This window comes from Aythya fuligula, chromosome 2 (genome assembly GCF_009819795.1).
Source record: "Aythya fuligula isolate bAytFul2 chromosome 2, bAytFul2.pri, whole genome shotgun sequence".
NCBI lineage: Eukaryota > Metazoa > Chordata > Aves > Anseriformes > Anatidae > Aythya > Aythya fuligula.
The window spans coordinates 10883120-10906885 of NC_045560.1; the positions used below are offsets into that span (position 1 = coordinate 10883120).

Below are 23766 nucleotides of genomic sequence, written 5' to 3' on the forward strand. Positions count from 1 at the left end.
CTGAAACTACATCAAATCCTTTGCTCTCCCTCTCTGTCTCCCTAGGACATTGGCTTCTTTTCCTACCCTAGGTACACAAGAAGGAGTTTGCTAGCCCTGAAGGTCAGCCCTTGCTTAGATATGGGGCTGCATGGAGGATGAGTTCCCAGCACTGGACTGGTGGCCCTCAGGCCCAAGAATCGCAGGGGTTTGTTTGAGAGAAAATCCACCTCCTTGCCCTCACATGCTCTCACATGCGTGTATGGCAGACTGCCAGAAAAAAACAAAAAATGTTATTTTTGAAATAATTGGGATAACAGGAACCATTTCATTTGCTACAAAATAAACTGAGAACTGGTCTGTTGTTTCACACTGTTATCAGGGTTGAGGAGGATGAGTGTTTTCCTCCTTGATCCTCACACCGTGCTGCGTACAAGGCTCCGTGTCCAGCCTGTCTGCTGCAGTGTTGGTCACAAAGCAGATACTTAGGAGAGAGCTAGAATACAGAGAATAGTTTCATTTTTAGTCAGTTCTGCATTAAACGAGGAGTTTTATGCTTCCTTTAAGATAGTAGTGCTGTAAAGATTTTCCTTTTTATTGTTAGCCTCAAGCCCTCTTTGTGTATTTTATAGGTCTATTTTCCTTAAGAATTAAATTCTACAATTAATCATATGGTTCTCTTACAAATTAAGAGGGTTTTCCAACTTGCAGTGTCCTCAGGTTCTGTAGTATGAATGCAAAGGAGCTCAAGGGGATGCAGGATCTTTTTCCTACTATTCCCAATAGAGACTTTCTCTGAATCATTCTTAGGTGATGGTATCTACTAGCTGTCATTCTTTGTTGTATTTCTGTCATATTCCTTCTTATCGTTCCCTCAAAAATGTATTCCTAGCCTTACTCTTCTGGGAGGTCCATCCAGTTGCCCTTGCGTTAAATCCCAGGGGGAAAAGATTTCTAAAGCAGAAGTCTTGGACTGATGAGACTACACTGTCTGTAAGTGCCCTGTGCACTTCAGCTCTTCTCTGGTATCTCCAGGAGCCAGGGGTGCCTCACATACAATTGCAACTGGACATACATATCACTTCACATGATCTTTTTTTGTTTGTTTGTTTTTGAAGTGAAGTACGTAATAGTGCTGTTAAATCATTGATCCTCCCTAATGATACTGTGCTTTATTTCATTATACCTGTAGAGTGTGTGAGTGTTGCTGAGATAGTACCAGATCTTGAAGCTTGACAGTCCTCTTTGACAAGCACATATAGGTCTCATAGACTGCTAAATTGCATTTCTGCAACCGATGAAATACTCAAACCTGTTTAATTTTTGTGAATTTGAGAGGAGGGACACTTACAATACTTAAATTCCCATCTTTAACATTGCACAGATGGTGTAATGTTTCTGCATTTTTATCTTATTTTGGGTTACTGAAGTTAATATTCTGCTAGTTACAAGTATCCGCATGCATACCACAGAGTTCATTTTGAGGACAGAGCTCTCGAATAAATTATGCATGTTGGTAGCAGTCATAAATCAGTCATTTTTTCATTCAGAAAGTGGTGGCACTGGAAGAAAGTTCTACAGTGATCAAAATGCATCGTTAAGCTTTTAAAAAGAGATTCTATTGCCTGTTGTAGAGCCGTAGGCGATTTATGGCTTATCTGTACTTATTGCCTTGAGCTTTTAGAAAATTTGTAAACAAAGCCAGATGCTCATTATGTTCCCATTCAGGGTTGGTTAGATGGTTAAATGCCATCAGAAGAACTTTGGTCCTGTTGGGTTTTAGAATGTTACAGAAAATGGAATTGTTCCAAACTGTTGTTGCTTTTTTTTTTTTTTTTTTTTTTTAATATTTATTATCTATGAAAATATACCTTCTTCATTTTTCTGGATTTTTTTTTATTGTTTTAAGTGATAAAAATCTGAAATTAAAAATTGGAGAACTATACCGTAAACTAAACAGTGGATGCAGCTTTTTGTCTGTGTCAGAGTGCATACTTACCCAGAATTATATAAGTCAAGGGCCACTGGCCCTTTTTAAGGGTTTAGAACAAAGCAGGAGTTTGTGAACACCTCAGACTAGGGTGACTTATGCTTATGCTTTTTACCAAATTTTAGGGAGTAGATATGTGAACTACGTGACTTTTCGTAGCCAATTTGATAAGCTAAGTCATTTGCTATTGGTTTGATAATTTACTGATCACCTTTTGTCTTTTGTATAGATTATGTGATATGGAAGGAATTCTGGTAAACTGCTTTTTTGCTTTTTTACTACTCTTTAAGCATAAGAAAACATGATGCTGTATACAAATTGGATTGCTCTTAAGAATTTTTTCCGTGTATTTATTGTAAGATGATCATGTAATCCATTTCATAATTCATGATTAACTTTTTGATGTATTTTTTTTTTATTTATTGGCTGCAGCTGACCAAGTAAACAGGTCATGGCACGCTTAACGAAGAGACGACAGGCAGATACAAAGGCTATCCAGCATCTTTGGGCAGCTATAGAAATAATCCGGAACCAGAAGCAAATTGCTAACATTGACCGTATTACAAAGTAAGTGATCTATTAAAAAAAAATCTTAACGAGGGGAAAGTTTGATGATATTAAAAGCCCTAAGAAACAGAGACATTAAATATAATGAGAGACTGTGAAAAAGCTACACAAACTGCTGAGTCACTAATTATAACAGAGTAACTAAAGATCCCAAAGTGAGATTTAATCTATTGAGATGAGATTTTGTTCAGCCTGTATTTGTTTTATATAAGTTTGTAGGAAATACACAATCTTTATAGTACTTGAACTGAATTTATTGCATTAGAGTTACTTGCTAGCTTGGCCAAAAGAGAAGAGGTCTGTCTTAGGACCAATACTGTTAAATATCTTTATCAACAACATAGACAATGGGATCGAGTGCACCCTCAGCAGATTTGCAGGTAACACTAAGCTGAGTGGTACACTTGATACAACAGAAGTAAGGGATGCTACCCAAAGGGATCTGGACAAGTTAGAAAAGTGGGTCCACTTGAACCTAATGAGGTTCAACAATCTAAGTGCAAGGTGCTGCACCTGGGTCGGGACAATCTCAGACATGAGTTACACACTGGGAGAAGAACTTACTGAGAGCAGTGGAGAACTCCTTTCTGGAAAACAAAGATAAATAGGAAGTCAAACTGCTTGGTTGCACAGGCCATATTTTTTGAGATGGGCATAGGATGCTATTAAAGAAGACATGGGTGTATTATATCTATAGTTAATACTATTGTTAATATTAAAGTATTCTTCATGATGTAGTAGGTGCTATATATACACAGAAATATTTATTGTTTATTCTGTTGAGCTTGCAATGTTCAAAAAGGTCTAACATATTAAAATAGCTTTTTGAATAACTTGTACTAGCCACTATAATAAAAGCTGAAGGTTTTGTGCCTCTCTGCTTTGTCTGCATTTCCAGGCCAACATGCACATCACATTTGTCCAAGTAATCAATATGAATAATTTAAAAGAACAAAACTAACCAGTTGGCAGCTCTTCAGTTGCTAGAACCAATGTGAACTGATAGTGAGGGCAGAGACCACCAAAGGGGAGAGATATAAACAGTGCAGGTGACTAATGAAGTGAAAATCAGTATAATATGGTCTGTTGACACAGTTTGGAATCTGTGGGGTGGAAGTGACAGGCAAAACTGGCTTAATAAGTAGAAGTGGAACAGTTTAGGTTGTCCAAACATAGCAAATAATAAGCAGGAAAAAAGAAAAAAGATGATGTACCAGGTGAATTAGTATGTACTTGGCTCTTACAACAAAAATAAATGCACCATTAAACCAAAAAGCACCTTACTAGAGAATTCCAAGCAGGCTTAAGAGGGAGATTGTATTTTAAGAAATTTCATTTTTGAGCTTGCACTTGAGCTTCTGAATGCTGTAAAACGTTATGTGTATTAGCATCATGTCTACAAGGAGATAAGTAGGTAAACTAATGCTATACACTTTCCATTTTAACGTTTCAAATGACTTGCTCCAGGCCATATATTAGCTGAGTTTGGTAGCTGTTTATGTTTTTTTCGATGTAATAAAGAGAGACAGGCACGTCTGGCAGGGGATTCATCCCACTCTTATAAAAGATGCCTATTTTAAGATGGTGCAAGTAACATTTAGCTGAGTGAAGTTAGGGAAGAGAAATCCTATCATTACAAACAAGGTTGAGAAAACAAGTAATTAAAAACTAGAAAAAGGGGTACTGCTCTTAGTAACTGAAGGTTAGGTTGGTGTTTTTTTAAACAGTCTTGATCCAGATTGTATGACTCATCTATAATCAGAAGAAAAATACCTTAAATGACTAAACAGAGATGCAAGCAGCCATAGTACTTTGAGAAAGATGAATATTATAGAAGTTTGGAAGATCATTAAAAAGTTTGGAATGGTTTGTTGTCTCTCTGGTGCAAGGTGTTAACAGTAAAGAGTTATCTAAAATGTGCTAGGACACTGTAAATGCTCAACATGCACATCAGTGACAGAAGGTATCTAGTTTCGATTATACGATATTTTTAAGGAGATAACATTTGACAAGGAAGGAAAAGACAAAGGTCTCTGAGTTGCTTTCCACTTCTAGTTATTAATGGAGAAACACAGATGACTTAGAAAATGAGAATGCAGATTACATAATATTCAAAATAAAGGTCTGAAATTAGTGGGGTATCAGAATATCTCTTCTGATGAGAACTGAAAAACTGATGTATTCTTTCAGGCTTAAGGATCATTTGGTCAAGTAAAATTGCCATTCCTTCAAAGATAAATCAGTGTCTTTTTTATTTTATTTTGTTTTGGTTTGGTTTTGATTACATATTTAAGGTAAGTGACAGTCATCCTACCGTATCATATAGCGGTTTATAAGTTGAACAGATGATTCATAATTTAATTTTGTTGTTTGCTTGTGGTTTGGGGTTTTTTATTTGTTGCTGGAGACAGGTTGTCCTGTATGTTTTGTGACTTGTTAGTCCAGACACCATTGGAACATGATATGTTGATGTCTTCTTCATCATATCGTTCGCTACTTTTAGGCATATCTATTAATTATCTTTTCTTCTAACTGGAAACTCTGTATGGTTCTCTCTCTCTTCCTCATTTTCACAGTTTATTTCATTTAATTCTTGCTTCTTCTGGCCTCCTGGTACTGAATAGAAGTATGCCACTGTATGTAGTAGACAGCATTTACTTCTTATGATCAGGAAGGAAATGCTGGTAGTGTAAAAAGAATATTCATACTTTATTGGTAATGAACTGTTTCAACTCAGTATAAAAAAAAAAAGATGAATTTATGTAACACATTAAAATAATGTAAAATGTAACCTGTGTACTTTATATAATAACTAAAAAATACCTGGGGTAAAGAAAGACTTCCCTAAGATACTGGTAATGGGAAGTAGGCAAGAAAAATCTATAGAACTAGACACTCGTTTTCTGTAGAGAACATAAGAGTAGGAGGATGGTGTAGGAGGAGCCAAGAGCACTAGAAGGTACTTCTGATATTGTCAGAAAAACCTATAAGGAAAGAGGCCCTTTAATTAAAAGTCAACTAAATCAAGTACGCTTTGCTATTTAAATTGATGAGGGGGAAAAGCAAGAATAGAAAAATGCATGATTAGTAGCTGATTGAAAACTGTCTTACATTGAGGAAAGAGTTTTCACTTGGAAAATTTCAAAATACAAGTTAGAGCCTTTAAGCAATTCATTATTAAGCTTATTGAACTGTTGGTGATTATTTTGGAAAGTTCACTGCATACAGAGCAGTATTTAGAAACAAAAAAGTATCTGTTTTTGAAGGAATTAAAAATATATGTGGAAAAATGGCAAGAATATGACATTAATAAGTGGAGTATTATATAAATACTTAAAGGATTGGTAGGGAAGAGACCGTATTGCACAGACCTTATGTCTCCAAAACAATCACCAAATCATTATATGAAAGGAATTCTACAATTTTAGTCATTTTACGTAGGGGTACATTTTACTTGGGAAGTTACTTTCCATTGGTAGGAGATAAGTGTTCTGCCGTAGCTTGAAAAATAAGTGAAGGACTGAAAATCAATGCTAACAAGCAATAAGTGCAGCAAATGTAAAGGAATTAGTATAAAAATTGCAAACTGCCTTTTGAGAAGAACTTTATTAATATATTTATATTTAATTTCTTCTGTTGGTACAAAGGCTCCAGTGTGTTCAGTGCATTTTTATGTAAGAGTAAAGCTCATCTGAAGGCATGATAACATTCGTACCAATATGCAAAATAAATATTCTGACCCAGCTTATATTGTCATAGTTTATTTCGAGTTGTTCAATTGTAATCATCTAAAAATCTAACTACAAGAAATATCTGGCATTTCTAAACTACCAAATTACTTGCTAACAAAATGATATTTCTAAAAGGTATTTATCAAATGTGATTATTTTTCTGTCTAGGCCTGGTGTTGCAATAATTTAACCTTAATATGACTATTATTTAGATGAGTATTATTGGGATTAGTTATGCTGTAAACACTAGCAGGGAAATGGCTTCCCATATCTTACGAATTCTCTGTCAAGAGCGCAGCTTGACAAATTGTTCATCCTAAAAGTGTGTTAAAAATGATAATTATGCTTTGACTTTCTCAGTTTTTTCCTCATTATCTTCCATCTGTTTTGGATTTGGGGTAACCTCAAAAATTGATTCTATGGAATAAAATGCATTAAAATACACTGGGAAAAAAAAAGCATGCATATTTAAATGAGTAGGATAAATTATTGACAGTTAGTTGCATAGCAGATTGGTAAGTATTTCTGTACAGACACGTTTTTAAAGTTCTCTTTCTTTGGCTACTCTAGGCTTCCAGTTTCTTTTAAAGTATTTTCTTTACTGTGAGGGTGACAGAGCACTGGCACAGGTTGCCCAGAGAGGTTGTGGAGTCTGCTGTTCTGGAGATATCCAAAACCTGCCTGGATGCCATCCTGTGCAACGTGCTCTGGGTGACCCTGCTTTGCAGGGGGGTTGGATCATCTGATCTCCAGAAGTCCCTTCCAACCTCAGCCATTCTGTGCTTCTGTTATAATTTCCTTACAGGCAATCAGACTCCTAAGATTTAATTAACTATTAATACCTTTTTTGCCCTGTTTCTCTCAAGGTATTGGGTTTCCTCGGTAGCAATTTATGAACATATTGTGATCTTCATGATTAGTTTGGAGTTCATTATCTGTTAAGGTAGTGTTATTAAAATACCCAGTTGACAAGTATGACAAATAGGAGTTTGCCACTGTAAACAAAGAATCCTTCTGGTTTCTAAACCATTTCATGGCTTCTTCACTAATGCGAAGAACCGAAACGTAAATCTTTTCATCCATACTTCCTTATATTTTTTCTCTCTCCCTTTGATGTGATACATGATTTATTTAGTTGATTGGCTTCTCTCCCTCTCTCTTGTAAAGGCTCTTTCTGTACTGTCTTTGTGTACTGTGACAGGGAATGCCCTGGCACCATCTGGAGCAGATATGATGTGACCACGCTGCGTTGCCTTTGGCTCATGGAGTGTTTCTTTGGCTGTGACATATTCTTTGTTTGTTTTATATGTGTGTGTGGTTCTTCAGTTCTAAGCGCCAAAAATAACACAGCCCACAGCAACGCTATTCTTGAAGCTGGAGGCTTGTGTAGCTTGCCATCGGGCATGGCATGAAGGCAACTGAGGACACATAGCATGCTGGAACAGCGTTGGAGTGCCCTGGGCAGGAGGAGTCAGTCTTGGCGTGGTTTACGTCCATGTTCTCTATCTGGAGCAACTAACCTCGTGGCCATGCTTTGCCTTCTTCCCAGAGGGAACAAGTTGGCTTTCTCCAGAATGGAGCCTGAGAATGGTTTACTTTGGGAATGAGACAGAGTGACCATAGTCCCCTGGGTAGAGGTATCCCAACTTTTTGGGAGGATAAAGCTGATGGAAAGAATATTAGCTAGGATAATGTTGATATGCTGTAATTGAAGAATTTGTATTGTTTTAAACTGAAGTTTAAAGTTTAAAGTTTTTTTGATGAAACTCAGTTCCACCAGTCAGCCGTTTCACAACATCTGTGATAGAAAAATGTATTTTTCACAAACAGGTACACAGACTCTCAACTGTTTTAATTGGTATTCAAATGGGACGGTCCAGTACCAGGTCCTTGAATGGACATAAATCATTTTTGCATATTTATGCTGTGGACTCATTTTTATTACATTCTAATTTGATATAAGTGCAGCTAAGTCAGGTCATCTAAGAGAACTGAGCAGATTCTAAGCCTACAGAGAGTAGTCTCCGTGAGTCCCTTGTTAGCTTTGTGCTGACTGACATTAATCAGCACTGATGGGATAGCATCCCAGAAAAGAATTACTTGGTATGAAAGATTACTTTAAAATGATGAGATTTTTCTGGTCCCAAAGTTGAGGTGGAGTCACTAGCAGATTGAGTATGTGACCCCCTTGGTTTGACATTTAGTCCTATGAGGAGGATTTCTTCTCCAAATATCACTCTATGAAATTTCTCTAGTCAATCCCTGAGGATATTTAAAGTTAAGGGCCTCTCCCATCCATAAATCTGTTTCTGTTGCCTTAATTCTCCTGCTGTTCTCTTTCTAGGCTGTCTGCTTTAACAGAAATCAATTTCTAGAAGCACTGATTAGAGCAAAGATGAGAATGAGCAATTTGAACAGGTAGAGAATAATCATAAGAGAGTATAAATAAGAAAATGAGCAATTTGAACAGGTAGAGAATAATCATAAGAGAGTATGAATAAGAATATGTAATGCAATGGCAAGAAAAAAATTGTAAAATCAAGATACTTACAGTATTGCTTATTTGAAGCTCAGAAAGTTGTTAGAAAAACTTGTCATTATTTATAGTACATCTGATGAGAATTTAAATCTCCCTAGTATTTTGCATGTTGCAACTAAATAGTCATGCATAAACAAAAATAGTAAGCCATAAGAATGATTAGGAGAGCAGATTACTCTGGATTTAGAACTAGATAATCCTGTTTTTTTAACTTTACATGAGCAAAATTATTGTAGCACCTGATATTTTTGACTGAAATGGAAACTTAGATACGTTTTTCTGCTCTGGTGGTTTCTTATCCTTTGTCAAGTCATTCCTCTAAATGTATCTGCCTTTTTGTTACTGAAGAGCAGGCTTATCTGAAAACAATGGTTCGAAATAAAGCATCCTCCTGTTAGCCATAAAAATGCAGCGGCTGCTTGAGTTCACTTCTAATCAGTGTTACTGGCTCCTTTGCCACATTTTTACATTATCCCAATATTTTAAATGCGACCACGTGGAGCAAATAGCGTTATTAAGAGCAACTCTTCAGAATCCAGTATATGTTAATCAAACCGTGGCCAGTTGTACTGTGGTGGAACAGGTGAATGCTGAAGGAGATGCTCAGGAAGCTCACATTCTACCAGCTGAGAAAGGAGGAGGAACAGTGCAGTGAAGATTTTTCCTGCAGTGTAATAGCAATTTCTGATTATGTGAGGGTAAGCAAAAGTGTGGAGTCCGACACTAAGCAGCGTGATGCAACTTCCTCAGCAGGCCACAAAGCTGCTTCTAGTGACTGAGTGTCTCTTGAGTATTCACCTCAGAGAAAAGCGAATTCAGTTTGTATTGGGTTGGCTCAATTATGCATATGTTCATTACAGAAAACAAACATGGAAACACATCACCAGGCAATGACAGTGTGGAAAACTCAGTTTTAAATACTACTTCATGTGCTTTCAGTTACAGTCAAAGACAAGTTACTTCTTTCTGTCTGATTCTACTAAGTCGATCTCCGTTATTCCATATCTTTTGCTGTCCTCTCTCTTTTACTCTAATAAACTTCTTCGCTTCCTTGTTTTAGCCAGAAAACAATGGGTTTGTTTTGTTTTGTATTGTTTTTCTGTTTTCATAACACTTCTTACATTAAACCAAGATAATACACCAAGTCTGGAGTTTTAAAGCTTGTAAATCCTTAGTCATAGATCATCCTAGAAAAAACAGGTATGTCCTCTTTTGAACAGGTTGCTCAAAAATCATTATGTTTATAAAACAAAAAAAAAAGCAATCTAAAATGGATCATTTGACTACTTAATAAAAAAAAATTGTCAGTAAAATTGCTGATTTGGTCATATGTAAAATATCTGTATTATGTGTGCTGGTACGTTCACAATGGGAGATTTTCATTATATTTCACCCTTGTTACCTGTAGATAGCTACAGTGGTAATAAAGCTTTTATCTATTTGATAATATTGGTTTAGTCTTAATTTTGCTTATGAGTTAATTATAATTTTCTATTTTGGATGGTATGTATCTTGAATGTTGCTGGTAGTAATAGTCCAGTTTAAGATTTGCTTGTAGACATTTTTGACTAAGGAGGGTGGAAGCAGAGATGACAGGAAAAAAATGTAAACTTGTCTTGGAAAAAGACTGTGAAGAACATAGCTACATTTGTTCTGTGTAGTAGGAGAATTAAAGATGCTAAATTAGGAGCTTTGGTTAAAATACTATCTTGAGTTTATAATACATATTAATAATTACTGTTCCCATCAAGCTCTTCCCTCAATAGACACCATTTCTTGAATTTGTGATTTTATGTTAATTACATTAATTAAGGTGCTTAAATAAAGACATAAAAAAAATGACCAACCCAATGAAGTAGATGGTAGTAGGATAGTTTGGATAGGTGAAGTCATCTCTGGTCTGAGCATAAATAAAATGATTCGTTTTAACAGCTCAATCATATGGTTATTAACAACAGTGATACTCCATGTCTGATGCTTGCCAATGAGTGCAAACTCATTTAAACTTTCTTTACTGTGCATGTTGCTATGAAAATTGTAATGTTCAATGTTTAACGGTTTTCCTGGATAGTACATGCAAACTATTAATTCCAGTGTAACTATTCAGAAGGAAAGTGGTGGAAGTATTTCTGACTTGAAAATCGCCATCTCCATTTTCATTTAGACACAATGTTTGAAGTACTCCATGCTTCTGTTAGTATTCCTGTTGAAGTTGTGCAAGTTTACACAGAATACTTAACAGACTACCTTAATTTCTAATTACTGAAAGCAAACCAATTTCCTTTTTATGCCACAAGCAGGATTGATTTTTGCTTGAATCATAACATCTTTATAATATTTAAAAGGGAAACTTTTAGCTTTTTTCTTTTTTTTTTTTTTTTTTTTTCTGTAAATAAATGTGGTTTTCTATTAGAAATGAAAGATAAAAACGAGTGCGATATGGCTATTTAACAGGTTGTTATCTGGTCTAAAGTGCTCATCAAGGCTTTCTCTGTAATCAGTGGGGAGAGAGTGATCTCCAGAGCACTCCTCATACCATCTATTTTAGGCTGCAGTTTCATATTTCCATTCATACAAACAATATAATCACCAAAAGCAGCAGGCCTGCCCTGATGGCTTTTCCAGCTGTTGTGCTGTTCCCTAGCTGGTAATTATGTGAACATTTGTGTGACAGTGTGATGTGTTTGAAACTCAGATAAGAATGGAAATTAAATTAGATAGAAAACTCTGAAAAACTGAATCACGAAAGCACTGGAATGTATATTTTTTAAGCGTGTTTTGAACGGAGACGCACAATATGAGCTGACTAAATATTTAATCTGCGAGGTATCAGCCAGGATGTTATATTCTGAGTCATGTATTATTTGTTTGTCTCTGCAGTGCTTCCCCAGGAAAATGCTGGCTGGCGCTGTGACCGCGTGTACACAAGCAGTTGTACATATTTACGCAACGCCACGACTGGTTGCTGCTCCTCCTCCTTGCTGGTAGTGCTCGGTGCGCACGTGTGTACACCACCAGCATATCACATATAAGCAGTTTTTTGGGTTGGAAAAGGTGGAGCAGAGCCCTTTTTTAAAATAATTTCCTCCTTAAGAAGGTGGTAGTAGTTTTGAAAGGGAGATTGTTCTTTTTTTGATAAGGATTGAGTAGCTCAGTACCTTAATTACTTGCTTTCCATGGTCATATTGGTAGGTTACACAATCTTAAATTGTATGAGAGAATTTAAATTACTGAAACAAGGAATTACTTGAATTGAAATTACAATGTTTTTGACAGAAACGACCCAGGTGATTAACGTTATAGGAAACTGCGTGGTGCCTGGGGTATCTGAAAGCATGCACAAACAAGATTATTCTGTAGCTTTGTTGCAGCAGGAGCAGAAACATCAGGCAGATCTGAGTTTCCTGAACTGCAGTGCTTCATTGGATCACTATCAAGCTTATGCATTCTATTTTTATTTTTATTTTTTTAAATTGTACAAAATCAGAGTCTGTATTCATGCAAATGCTATATTTCTAAAATATGACAGAGAGATGAAAAAACATTTAAAAACCCACATCCTACTTGGCTAGTGTATGTGCCTTCAAGGTGAGTGTTGCAGACACCGATGTCAGAAGGAAAAGAAAATTCATAATTTCTGTATAGCTCAGTTTTTCTGTGTCCATTTGGAATTTTGGACTGCACAAAATGCAGATAATCTAAGCAGTGTTTCCTTGCACTGGCACCAGCTCCGTCAATGGCCGTGTGGCCCATGCAGGTTGCTAGTGCTGTGTGGGGTGCCATGGAAATCAAACGCAGCCTGCTCCTATACCTGTGAGTCTCTTTGTGGAGTGGAAGTACAGAAGAAGAATGTTATGTTTTGGTCGTATTTAGCTTAGTGAATTTAATCCATAATCAAAATATCCATAACTGTAAACATACCAAAAGGTAGCTTAGAAGAAAAAATAAAAATAAAAATAATAAAAAAAAAAGTGCTGTTACATTCCCAATGTAAGCAGTTTTACTTTTCTCTACATCTATATTGTCTTCAGCTCTTGGACCAGCTCTCAGTTTCTGGCAAGGAGGGAACATCTATTTCAGATATATTATTTTGAAACACAAATACCTATAATGCTTAGCCTGTGTGTTGTGAAAGCTGATTTATAACAAACACAGCACTCCGTCTGGGTGTAGCAGGCAGCCTACGCTTCAGAGCTGAGAACTTGAGATACACAACAGTGAGCACAGATCTTCACCTGCCTCTCCACTGAGATAGCTGGTTGGATTCCTGAGATTGGGGCTTCAGCATTTTAAGTTCTTATGCTGTGTAGCTGTATTTGCTAAAAGTCACAGCCATCTCCTCCATTTTTACTTTCAGTATGATCAAGTGACCTATTCTTTCAAATTAAAAAAAGTCTGAAAAAATATGCGTGAACTCTCTGCTGTCATGCTCTGAATCTAAAGCAAAATGCATCAGCAGAAGTAGGAACACAGTATAAAACTCAGAAAGGATTTTTTTAAGGATTTTTGACGCTTTCATTTTATGTGTTATTCCTTAAGCTCTGTCCCCATATCTAGAACATCTTTATATACCTGTAGGTAACCCGTAGTATTAATGGCAGTCTTTCTGTTGAGTTTAATGGGATCTGCCGTATTTTATCAGATCTCAGTTGGGAGATAAGATTTCCATGTAGGACAGCCCAAGACCTCTGTCTTTTCCTGGACGAGTTGCTTAGCTGATGGAGAGCTGCTGCCAGCAGCCTGCTACTTGCCTTCATACAGCAGAGGGTGGAGGCACCCACCATCAAGATAATTGATCAGACCAAGATTAGAGTGTTTGCCACTAAAATTAGCATCTATTTACACTTGTCACGCTGTGTTATTTTACGTAAGGCAGCTGTTTCCTATATGTATTTCACTTTGGCCTTTTACAGAGATACTTGCGTTTTTCCAGTACTCGCCTTTTGATAAGTTCAGATGGCTGAAAATACAATTCTTTATGAGTCCATTCAACTGAGGGTTTTATTTAAATACCTTGTCAGCTTTGTTTTTTGGACCACAGCGCAGGGGCACCCACGTAAACCAGTTGCTGCATCTCAGGACCAACAGCTGCCTTCAGGAGGTCTCTCTGAGGGCCAAGTTTGCTATTCCTGTGCATCGCTCGGTGGCCATGTATACTGAGCTTTTTGGGACAGGGTTTGGCTTCGTGTTGTGTCTTGTACGGCACCAAGCAAAGGAGCTGTGAGCTGTACGACAGCTGTAGGCGAAAAGTTCACCATCTGATCCCCTGCAAGTGCCAGCTACTTTTGTGTCTGTGTTGTGCTCCCATGGTGATTGCAGCTCTAGTCTGCTGCCTCCCCACCCCGAGATCAAACCAGACCTTCCCCTTAAGTTTTAAGGTATGTTTTAAAGCATGTGTATGAGATGGAGGCTTTGGACAGAAAGGCATGCTGAAGACTGGCTAGTTTGAGAAAAAGTTACGGAGTTGTAAGCACGAATTGCTCCTGTGCAGACAGACTGGGTCCCTTATCATTTCTCCTTTTGCATGTGGAGCAAGCATGTATTGCAGTTGGGTTTGGGTTCTTCTGTGGCCCAGTTTGGGTCAGCAACGGGAGGTGTCGAGATCCAGCTGCCACTTGGTTGCGGCACAGAGCTTCTGCAGTTTGGTGCTGAGAAGGAGGGACGGTGTGATGGCATGTACCAGGTTCCCTGCATCTCAGTCCTCCCCTGTTGTTGCCACACAGCTCAGGTGGGGTGTGCAGCAGGTAACCATGGGGTTTGGGATGCTGCAAGGCCAGTGAGTACAGTGCCAGCCCTCGCCTCCAGCTGTGCTGAGCCTCTGAGCTGCCTGTGGTGTCAGGATGATAACTAGAACAAAGCTCATAAATAAAAGAAAATGATTGTTTATTGCTGCTAATTTTGAAGAAAAATCCTGACATTTGTTTATGCACAGTCCCAAATAAGCTTAAAATTATTGTTTCACATTTTAATAATTGGTATTTTGTGTTAAATTTTTGTGTACTATTTTTGTGTACAGTTGAATGCTCGCACTCACATGCCCTATCTGTCAGTAATTAATGATTATCCTCCACTGTTCTCCTCTCAAACTTCTCTTTTGCTATCGGACAGGTGTGCACGTACGTTAGCTGTGTGCATGTGTGCATTTATCTGATTCTTCTGGCAGAGGCTTGTTTCTGAAGGTCAGCACATTTACATTCAATGGTGTGATGATGCAGAGCTTTCTTGAAAGGTGATAACAAACCACAAACAGGCTGAAGATTCTTATCCCTTGCTTTCCAAGCAGTGTTGCAATAATTGAGAACACACTTTAGCGGGCTCTCAGAAGTTGATTACAAAAATTGTAATTTTGCTAGACACTTCTGTGCTAATTTCAAGGAGGTTTCTTCTGCCAGTTTGTGAGCAGAGAAAAAAAAATGACCTATAAATATTGTAATGTTGAGCAGCAGTTTGAAGATTCGCTGGTTGCTTGTGTGTGTCCTGCAGACTGGCAGCCTCATTTGGTGAGATTTGGAATTTAATATGCAGATTATCAGGCCAAGCCTCCTCTTCTCATCAGACAGACCCTCATTTTATAGGGGAGGGATTAGCACAGTTAAATTGTATTCTGAACTGGTTGTTTCAGCCCCCTAACTGATTAGGGCTGCTTTGCTGATTTAGGGGATTTCACTTTGTCTCCATGCCCTGTCCTCTCATCTGAAAGCATATTTGCTTTACTTCTCGTGGTTGGCTACATAATAGCAGGGTAGGGATTGGATTACACCTCCCAGCCTGGCGATAGGGAGGACTGGGCAGGAGCATAACAAACCAGTATTGCTTCAACTCCCCGTCTCCGAGGCAAGGCTAACCAGCTCCTGTTGAAAACAGCAAGCAGGAATTTCTTTATCTCTCTCCTTTGTTTCTTAACTTGGTGCCGCGTGCTTCAGTGCGTGCAGTGCCAGGAGAAGACTTGCACTCCTGGGATCCGTACTGCCACTTCTGCACAAAGACATCTCAATATTGTTTTCGCCCTAATCCCATAGTGAGTCTGATGGGGGTAGTTAGGACCTCCAACATCATGTTTGCTGTCTCTAGGCTAGAGTTGAACTTTGTTTTTGTATCCGTCATGTTTCATACATTGAGACAGTTTCTCACATTTCATTATTAAAAAATAAACACCTTTTCTGATTAAAATCCCATGCCTTAATAGTTTCTTAGTTTCGCTGCTGACTTCTGGCTGAAAAGGAACAGATATTATTTCACCCAGGCCCTGCCAGTGTTGTTTTACAGTCTGTGAATATCTATTCCATGTACACCGTGCAGAATTTAATAAAAGTGAAAATTCTTTGGGGGTTTAGGGGCGGAGCAATTTTCTAACAGCAATTCCAAGTAAAAACTCTCTCTCTAGCCATGTGTGCTTTGCTGTGAAAGCTGATAGCCTCGTATTTAAAAAAATTGAAAACATAGCCCTTTTGGATCTCCAGACAGCACAGTCTGAACATTGACTAAGTACTCTACAAAAAGCCACTGGGGATTTATTGCTCCTCATTTATAGCCGGGGAAAATGAAGACAATGTTTGGCTGGTGGCAGTACTTGCACTCTGGTTGAGAACACAGATTGGATTTGAGAAACTGGAGGTTCAGAGCCTTGTCACTAGCGCACACGCTGCCACGGTTAAAACAGGCAGATTAAACCTCTTCGTTGATTGGAGTGGGTTTAAGGGTTTATGTTATGTGTTGTATGTCTGCCTGTTCAGGAATGCGAATGAGAAATATCACAAAGCACGTTGCTTACATTCAAGAAGTTTACTGGGTCGTGGTCCTGCAACTATGGGTGCTGCTATGCAAAATAAGTGGTCTCTTCGGCAGGATGCACTGGGTTAAGACTGGATTTCTGTTCCCACAACTTTTGCAGCCTGCTGTAGAGCTGTAGGGAAATCACGTCTTTGCTAAGTGGCTGATTTTCTACCATCAGTAAAATGGGGACAATGACAGCATCTGTGTGCTGTGTTTTGAGAACTATTAAAGACTTGAAGAAACTGCAGTAGACAAGAGTGCCGTGGTTCTGATCGGGAAGTTATTAATCCAATGTTAAAATGGAAATGTGCTCAAAATCCAAAAGTTAGCAAACATTGACAAAGATAATTTTCACTTCAAAGATCTCCTTGCTTGTATTTGCATAAATAGGTGTGTGTATGCGCACACATGAAATGCATGTAACATGAATATATAAATAGTTGAGTTTTTCTCATTATTTCAGGCAGTTTGGAAGCTTCAGCACTGTATTTCTCAGCATACTGATGGTGTTCACTTGCATAGTATTTGAAAGTGAAATAATAGGTTTGAGTCTCTGCCTGCTTAAGCCTTCCTTGGAATTTGGAGACCTTGGAAAACTCATTTATGATGTTTAATACCACCTGAACAGGTTCTTCTGTTGAGTTTCGATTTCTACAGAAGCAGAGAGTGATCAGGTTGGGCAGGTGAGCGTCTACCCAGCATGGTACAGAGCTGAAGTGCTGTGCCTGGCATCTGAGTCATTGCTTGGCCCAGGACCCTTGTTGGTAGCCAGCCTAAGGTTCATGTGTATTAGCTTGGATCACAAACTTGCACTGCTGTTCTTTCTCTATTTATCTCTTTTATTATTACTTACTTTTTGTGTAGTGGCAACATGTAGAAACCAAACAGACTTGGACCACGTTGTGGTAGATATTTTGAAAGCATGTAGATATTTTGAAAGCATGTGAAGTAATTGGTAGCATCTGTCTCCAAAGGTTTTTACACTAAAAAACCTCCCAAGGTCCTACAATATTCTACATTTACTTAAATGCCTCTGATACTGTACAGCAATTTATCAAATGCCCCGTGTTGCTCTGATTATTGTGTGATTTGCTACACAAACATATACTTTGCTCAAACAGAAATTTGTTATATGATTATATGCATTTTGTTTCCTTTAGAGAAAAAAAATAATAAAAAATAAATAAAACAGAGTAAACCAGTTGGGAGCAAAGCTTGAGAGAGAATGCAGGACTAGAATAACAAGATAGAAAATAACATGTCCTCAAAGAGAAGGGTTGATTGGAGGGTTGACCATGAGGGTGGTCTTCATCCCTTTTTGTGAGTTTATAACTCTAAGGCATTAACGGTTCCTGTCAGCCGTGTTACTAAAAAAGTAAAAATCAGAACTGATATAACTCGTGGGGTTTTTTTTTTGTTGTTTTTTTCATTCAATGCTTCTGCTTCAACTAAAGTTTTCCTCAGATTTACTCCTGATATTAAATAAATGTTTTTTTTTTTGTGAAGATGGTGGTGATGACAGTCACAAAAGAATTATGGTTGCTGGAATTCGTTGTCAACCATGGAACAGAGGATACTTAGCTGATAGCTTTGTCTTAAAGCAGGCAAATACAGATTTTTTTGCTAGGAGATAGGTAAAGACAGAGCACCTAGAGAAACCATAAAAAGAAGAGAAATTCAGCTAGCTCTGTAACTGTAAGAGAGATATAACTAGAAAAATATGTTCACAAAACAGATATTTCCACTTGATTCCAAGTCAGGACCTAGTCAATTCACTTACCTGCCGATTGCGTGCGATCACAGCTCTCTTTACTTCTCCATGCGTAGTGACTCAAAGAGATGTTCTTGGGATTCTGCTAAAAATGTAAGAAGTATAATGATCTTAAAACAGGAAGGTTGCCTTTTGTTGAGGGAAAATCATTTTAGATTGTTTATTCCAAGTAAATATTTTGTGTTGGTCTAGAAGCAACAAATTATATTGGGTAAAGGCCAACATTTTGCAACTGAACCTCATGTATATACAAACGTTAGGCTACGTATGTTTTGCTCTCAGCAGTGGAATTCATCATAGTGTGGTCACTGTAGTTGTCTCAAGAAAAGGAGAAAAAACACCTAGTACTGTAACTCTAGCTGTTCGGTTTCATACAAGATGCATGAATTTCACGTTCTTTATAAATGCGTTGTACTCACAGTCACATCGTAGATTTATTGGCACATCTCCAGGCTCATTCTATAATGTGTGTGCTATAGGATATAGCATGGTATAGAAATATTACAGAAGTTTCAATTAATTTAAAGAAGTCTCCTTAAGGGTGCAAATATAGGTGGAAGTTCAGCAATGATAAGTCCAAGCAGCATGCATGTCAATTTTGGAGTCTGATCATTTTCTCTGTAGAAGACTATATTGCAGTGAAATCCTGTAAATGTGTACATCATAACCTCAAGGGGAAGAAAAGATGATTTTGAATAATAGGGTAAATTATATAAATATTGAGGGTTTATAAACAAGCTAAAACTTAGAATGTGTGCAATTTTACATAATTTAAAAAGAGTATTTATTTGCTGATGTATTTTATAACCTAATGCTAACAGTTAAGGACTTTTGTGCTTTGTATGCAGGTATATGTCTCGAGTCCATGGTATGCATCCAAAAGAAACCACACGTCAGCTGAGTTTAGCAGTCAAAGATGGTCTTATTGTTGAAACCCTGACGGTGGGGTGTAAAGGGTCAAAAGCTGGTATTGAACAAGAAGGATATTGGTTGCCAGGAGATGAGATTGTGAGTATAAAATCTTTGAGAAAATAGATCACGATTTCTGATATCTTAGCATGAAACTTGTTTTAATTTCTATTTGAAGTTATTTATAGATGCTGTGTTGATGCTTGTGAACAGGGAAGTAATGCACTCTTAAACCTTTTTAACCTTTTCTGTTCCATAGGAGCTCTTCTCAAATTTGAGTTTTCTGCTGTGAAAAACTGTCAAAGTCTTTTGCTCAGTCATGCCTAATTTATGTAGTGTTACCTCTTCTACAGTTGTATAGGAAGATAGTATACGTAATGCTATTGGTATTACTTGAAATCCTCAGACGTCCTTGAATCCCAAAGATGGTATGTTTTAAAAGAGATCAAATGAAGAATTTCTGATTAATATTGCTTTAATCTGAATCTGAGGAAGGAAAAAATACTCCATTTCAAAAGTATTCACTTTCAAAAGTTTCAATATTACTCCCTTTTGAAAGTACCACAAAATGTTGTACATTTTGTTATATATAAACACACACAAGAAGATGTGTTTTACAGATATCTGGAAACACCAGGACATTCATTCAGGAATAGTTTTCATAATAAATTAGTTACAGGCATCCAGACATTGTTCCGCTGGATATGTAAAATAAATTTTTAAATCCAGTTCTACAGTTGAAAGTTATGTATAGGGAAGAAAAGCATTTTTTTCTCAGTCCCTACATAGCTAAGTTGAAAGTACTTACAGTGCTAACTGAGAATAGTCTGATATGCCAGGAGCAAAAGTTGCACAATTATTTTGCTGTGTTCAGAAGCCTGCTCTCTGTATTTACAAGATCATGTTTTCCAAATAAAAAACAGTTCAGCAAAGCTTTAAAATACTTGAACTAGGAACTGTTGCTTTGGAATATAAATTGTATTAAATACTGGTGAAATGGACAACAATGTCCAGACATAGATAATAACCAAAATGTTGAAGAAAAACAGAAAAAGTCTGCAGGAAAATTAATTCTAAAAGGCACTGAAAGATTCTTTGCAGTATTGAAGCCGTCAATAAGATCCTGAAAGGGAAACAGTAGATTATTTTTTCTTCGAAAGTGAGAGAAATATAAAGTATCCATAATAGAAAGCATTATGTTTAAAATTATCCCAGTTGTACTAATTTGAAGTATTGCAATATAGACATTACATCTCTATTAAGATTTTCATTCTAATTTAATTAGAAATCCTCAAGGGAGCTTCCAAGGTGTATTTAGTTTTGTTTTCGCAATTCTCCCTGGGAGTAAACATTCCAGCTTAGCTCTTCTAAGTATTTCTTATGTCAGTTTTATCTGTTTAGAGGTGATGTTAATTGTGTAGGCTCAACATGATACAGTCTGAGATCTGCAGTTATCTCAAGTATTCAATGTTTTTGTTTCCTCTATTACTAAGACAAAAAAAAATGAAAACGAATCAAAATGGCCATTTCTCAAAGAGTCATTCAAAAAAATACCCCTAATACTTACAAGCAACATTTATTTAACAAAACTTACAAGATAATCAGTGTATAAATTACTGGTGACCCATTGGAATTAAGTCATTATTTTATCTCAGAATGAAAAAAGTTGTCTTTGATTTAACTTTAATCATGTTATGAATAGCCTTTTGGTTAGAAGTGTTGTCTGTATTTACAGCATGACTGCTAAGCCCTGATGGGTCATGCTGTGTCCATACATCCGATGGCCATCTCAGTTGTTCAGAACACCAGTGCACACTTGACTTAACAGCTTTATGTGTTAGTAGGAACCATGTTCCAATGCAGGCCATGTTTCAACAGTACCCACCTTCCAACTTCTTGATCCTAATACTGAATCAAAACACTGCAGATGCATCAAGCAAAATGTATTGACTTGGTTTTAAATCATTCTGTTTGTTCTTTTATTCAAACATTTTTAACGAGAAACAAAGTGTCATTGACATCAGATCAGATATTTTCTATTCTGCAATAATTGGCACAAAACGATGATTTTTGGTATGTTCTCTACATTGGACAAACTGGATAGTGTTAGATGTGCTTTGCACTGGGTCAAGATGCAATTTGTAGTTCTGTGTAATCCAGATCTGGTGCTAATGACTGTTAACCATAAACTAAAGTTACATTTCAGTGAGGATAAACACATGGGATTGTTTTCAGAGATCCACTTGTAGGAGATGGAACTCTGAAATACGTCTGTAATGTTTGAACAGTGACTTCAGACTCAGCAAATTTCAGCAATTACAGACAAATCCTTGACCCAGTTGGCAAACTCAGTTTGGCTGGTACTACAAAAACTTCGAAAGCTCATAAAATGAAAGACTGGAGGACTGATCCCCCACATCAGTGCAAAAAATGCCAGTGGATTTTAGCTCATTTTCTGGCACCATGCTCAATGAATAGCACTAAGAACCACCTGTTTCCAGGAGTTAGCAAAGGGAGACATTCTTCATGTTCCTCCCTAGACACTTTTTATCTGAATATTTGCTTGATGGTTTGCTTTTTTTAAAAAAAAAATAATTTATTTTTTAAATTTTCGAAGTTTTGGACCTTAATCTTATCATTTTAAATCCATATTTAAATAAATGAATGAGTTGTCTGGTCTTCAGGTACCGCTGAGCACCTGTTTCATTTATGTAGGTACCTGACTACAGGCTGCCACAAGGCCTGAAAGTACTAGTTTTAAGGTTTTAATAATGACTGTGGATTGATTGCTCAATGGTAACAATAATTAAAAGCATCTGGATTATGAAAGCACTGCTTTGTTCAGGAAAGATTCATTAAATAGTTTGTGGTGGTTGCTTATGTATTTCCAAACATTTGCCCCTATCCAGTAGGTTGACATAATGATAGATTTATGCAGTGAGGACATGATCTCTGACAGGGTAACTTTCAGCCTTCAGAGGAAAGTGTTTAAAAAAAATGCTATTTTGTTATCATTGTTCTATCAATATGTTGATGAAGCTGTGGTTTTAAAAAAAAAAAAAAGCGAAGAAGAAGCAAAGTATCCTGTACTCAGACATGTCATACAAAAGAGCTAGCTGATGTGCAAAGATTAAACCGTTTGGGGGCATCAGGAGGAGGCCCTTTCAAAAGGGACAGTCATGAAATGAATGTTCTGATGAACTGGAAACAAAGAATGATCAGATTTAAAATGACATAAAATTGTCCTCTTTTTCTCTCAGACATATATAGGAGAGAGATTTTTATAGATGTTACTAAAACTAATTTAATGTATGGAGTCAGTTGCCAAACATACTATATGCCAACAAATATTGAAGTTTTGGTAGCTATGCAAGAACTTTGCTGCAAATACTTTACTTCCTGGGCTTGTGCAGGTATTCATTTTGTTTGCTCATTTACCATCTGTACAGATGTTTTGCAAATTTTCAAAATGTGTTCTCATCTTACAGGCTTTCTCATCTTGCAGATGATTAATGCATTTGACACAAAATAAATGAGAGAAGAAATTATTTTCCATTGTTATCCAGCATTTTAGTTAGTAATTTTGCATTTTCACTGTTTGTCAATGACATTATTATGCAATTCAACAAAATCTCTGCAGCTTCTTGCCTTGCAAGGAAAATGTCAGTCCTGAAATCTGGTAATGGACATTTACTTTTCCTTTTTAAAAGCTTTATTTCTATTTCTCACAGAACTTTTGGAATTTGGAAGTGTTACTTATTTTGAACAAAAAAGAAATGATCTCTTTGCTCTATGGGTTTAGGAAAAAAAATGCAAATGAGTGTTGTTAATGATGTTGTCAATGCAATGATAAATACAAGGGGAGTATAGTTGTTGAAGAAAATAGTAATGAATGTCCTTACCTATTCATTTATGTTTTTAGTCATGCCATGATTTTTATGTACTTCTATCTTTGTAAAATAGTGGTCAGTCTAATCCTAATGAAAGAAATTGAATTAAAGCACCAATGCCATGTAGCTTTGTGGGGGTTTAGCTATAGTTCTTAGTGTTGGTATGTCTTACTCATATACATATTTTTGATTTTTCTACAGACAGTGTGCATGGAGCTATTTTCAGCATTTAATGTGCTAATTCTTCTCCTCATGATTAAAGTCATAAAACTGCAGTGACCCAGCGAGAGGCATTATGAATGTATAATTTCAATTTACACGTGTTCATAAAGCCAGACAATATTGTGTTCTTCTAAAATGGAGATCCGTTAGTAACACAAGTTCCATTGTTTGCATTTGAATGCAACATATCTCATAGCACTGCTGTGGTTTAAAGTTCATAGTGGCCAAATTCTCTACTGAGATGTGAAGAGCAAGGCTTCATGCTTAGTTAAGGCACTTGGAGCTGTTTCTTCACTGCCAAAATAAGTCTAAGGTAGTCATGTTTTTGAGAGATCACTCTTTTATAGAGGTCTATTTTCTGATCATTTAAATGATTGCTTATGGAAAGAGCCAGC

General features: G+C 37.0%; 1 protein-coding gene across 5 annotated transcripts in view; it reads left to right on the forward strand.

Moving 5' to 3' along the window:
* The window catches only part of ZMYND11 (zinc finger MYND-type containing 11), a 105178-nt gene that overhangs the window by 42643 nt on the left and 38769 nt on the right, over window positions 1-23766 (forward strand). For all 5 annotated transcript variants that reach the window (XM_032182584.1, XM_032182582.1, XM_032182585.1 and 2 more), the window contains exons 2-3: window positions 2402-2536; window positions 19199-19358. In XM_032182584.1, the coding sequence (XP_032038475.1) occupies window positions 2421-2536; window positions 19199-19358 (276 nt within the window). In that variant the 5' untranslated portion in view covers window positions 2402-2420. The remainder of the gene's footprint in view (window positions 1-2401; window positions 2537-19198; window positions 19359-23766) is intronic.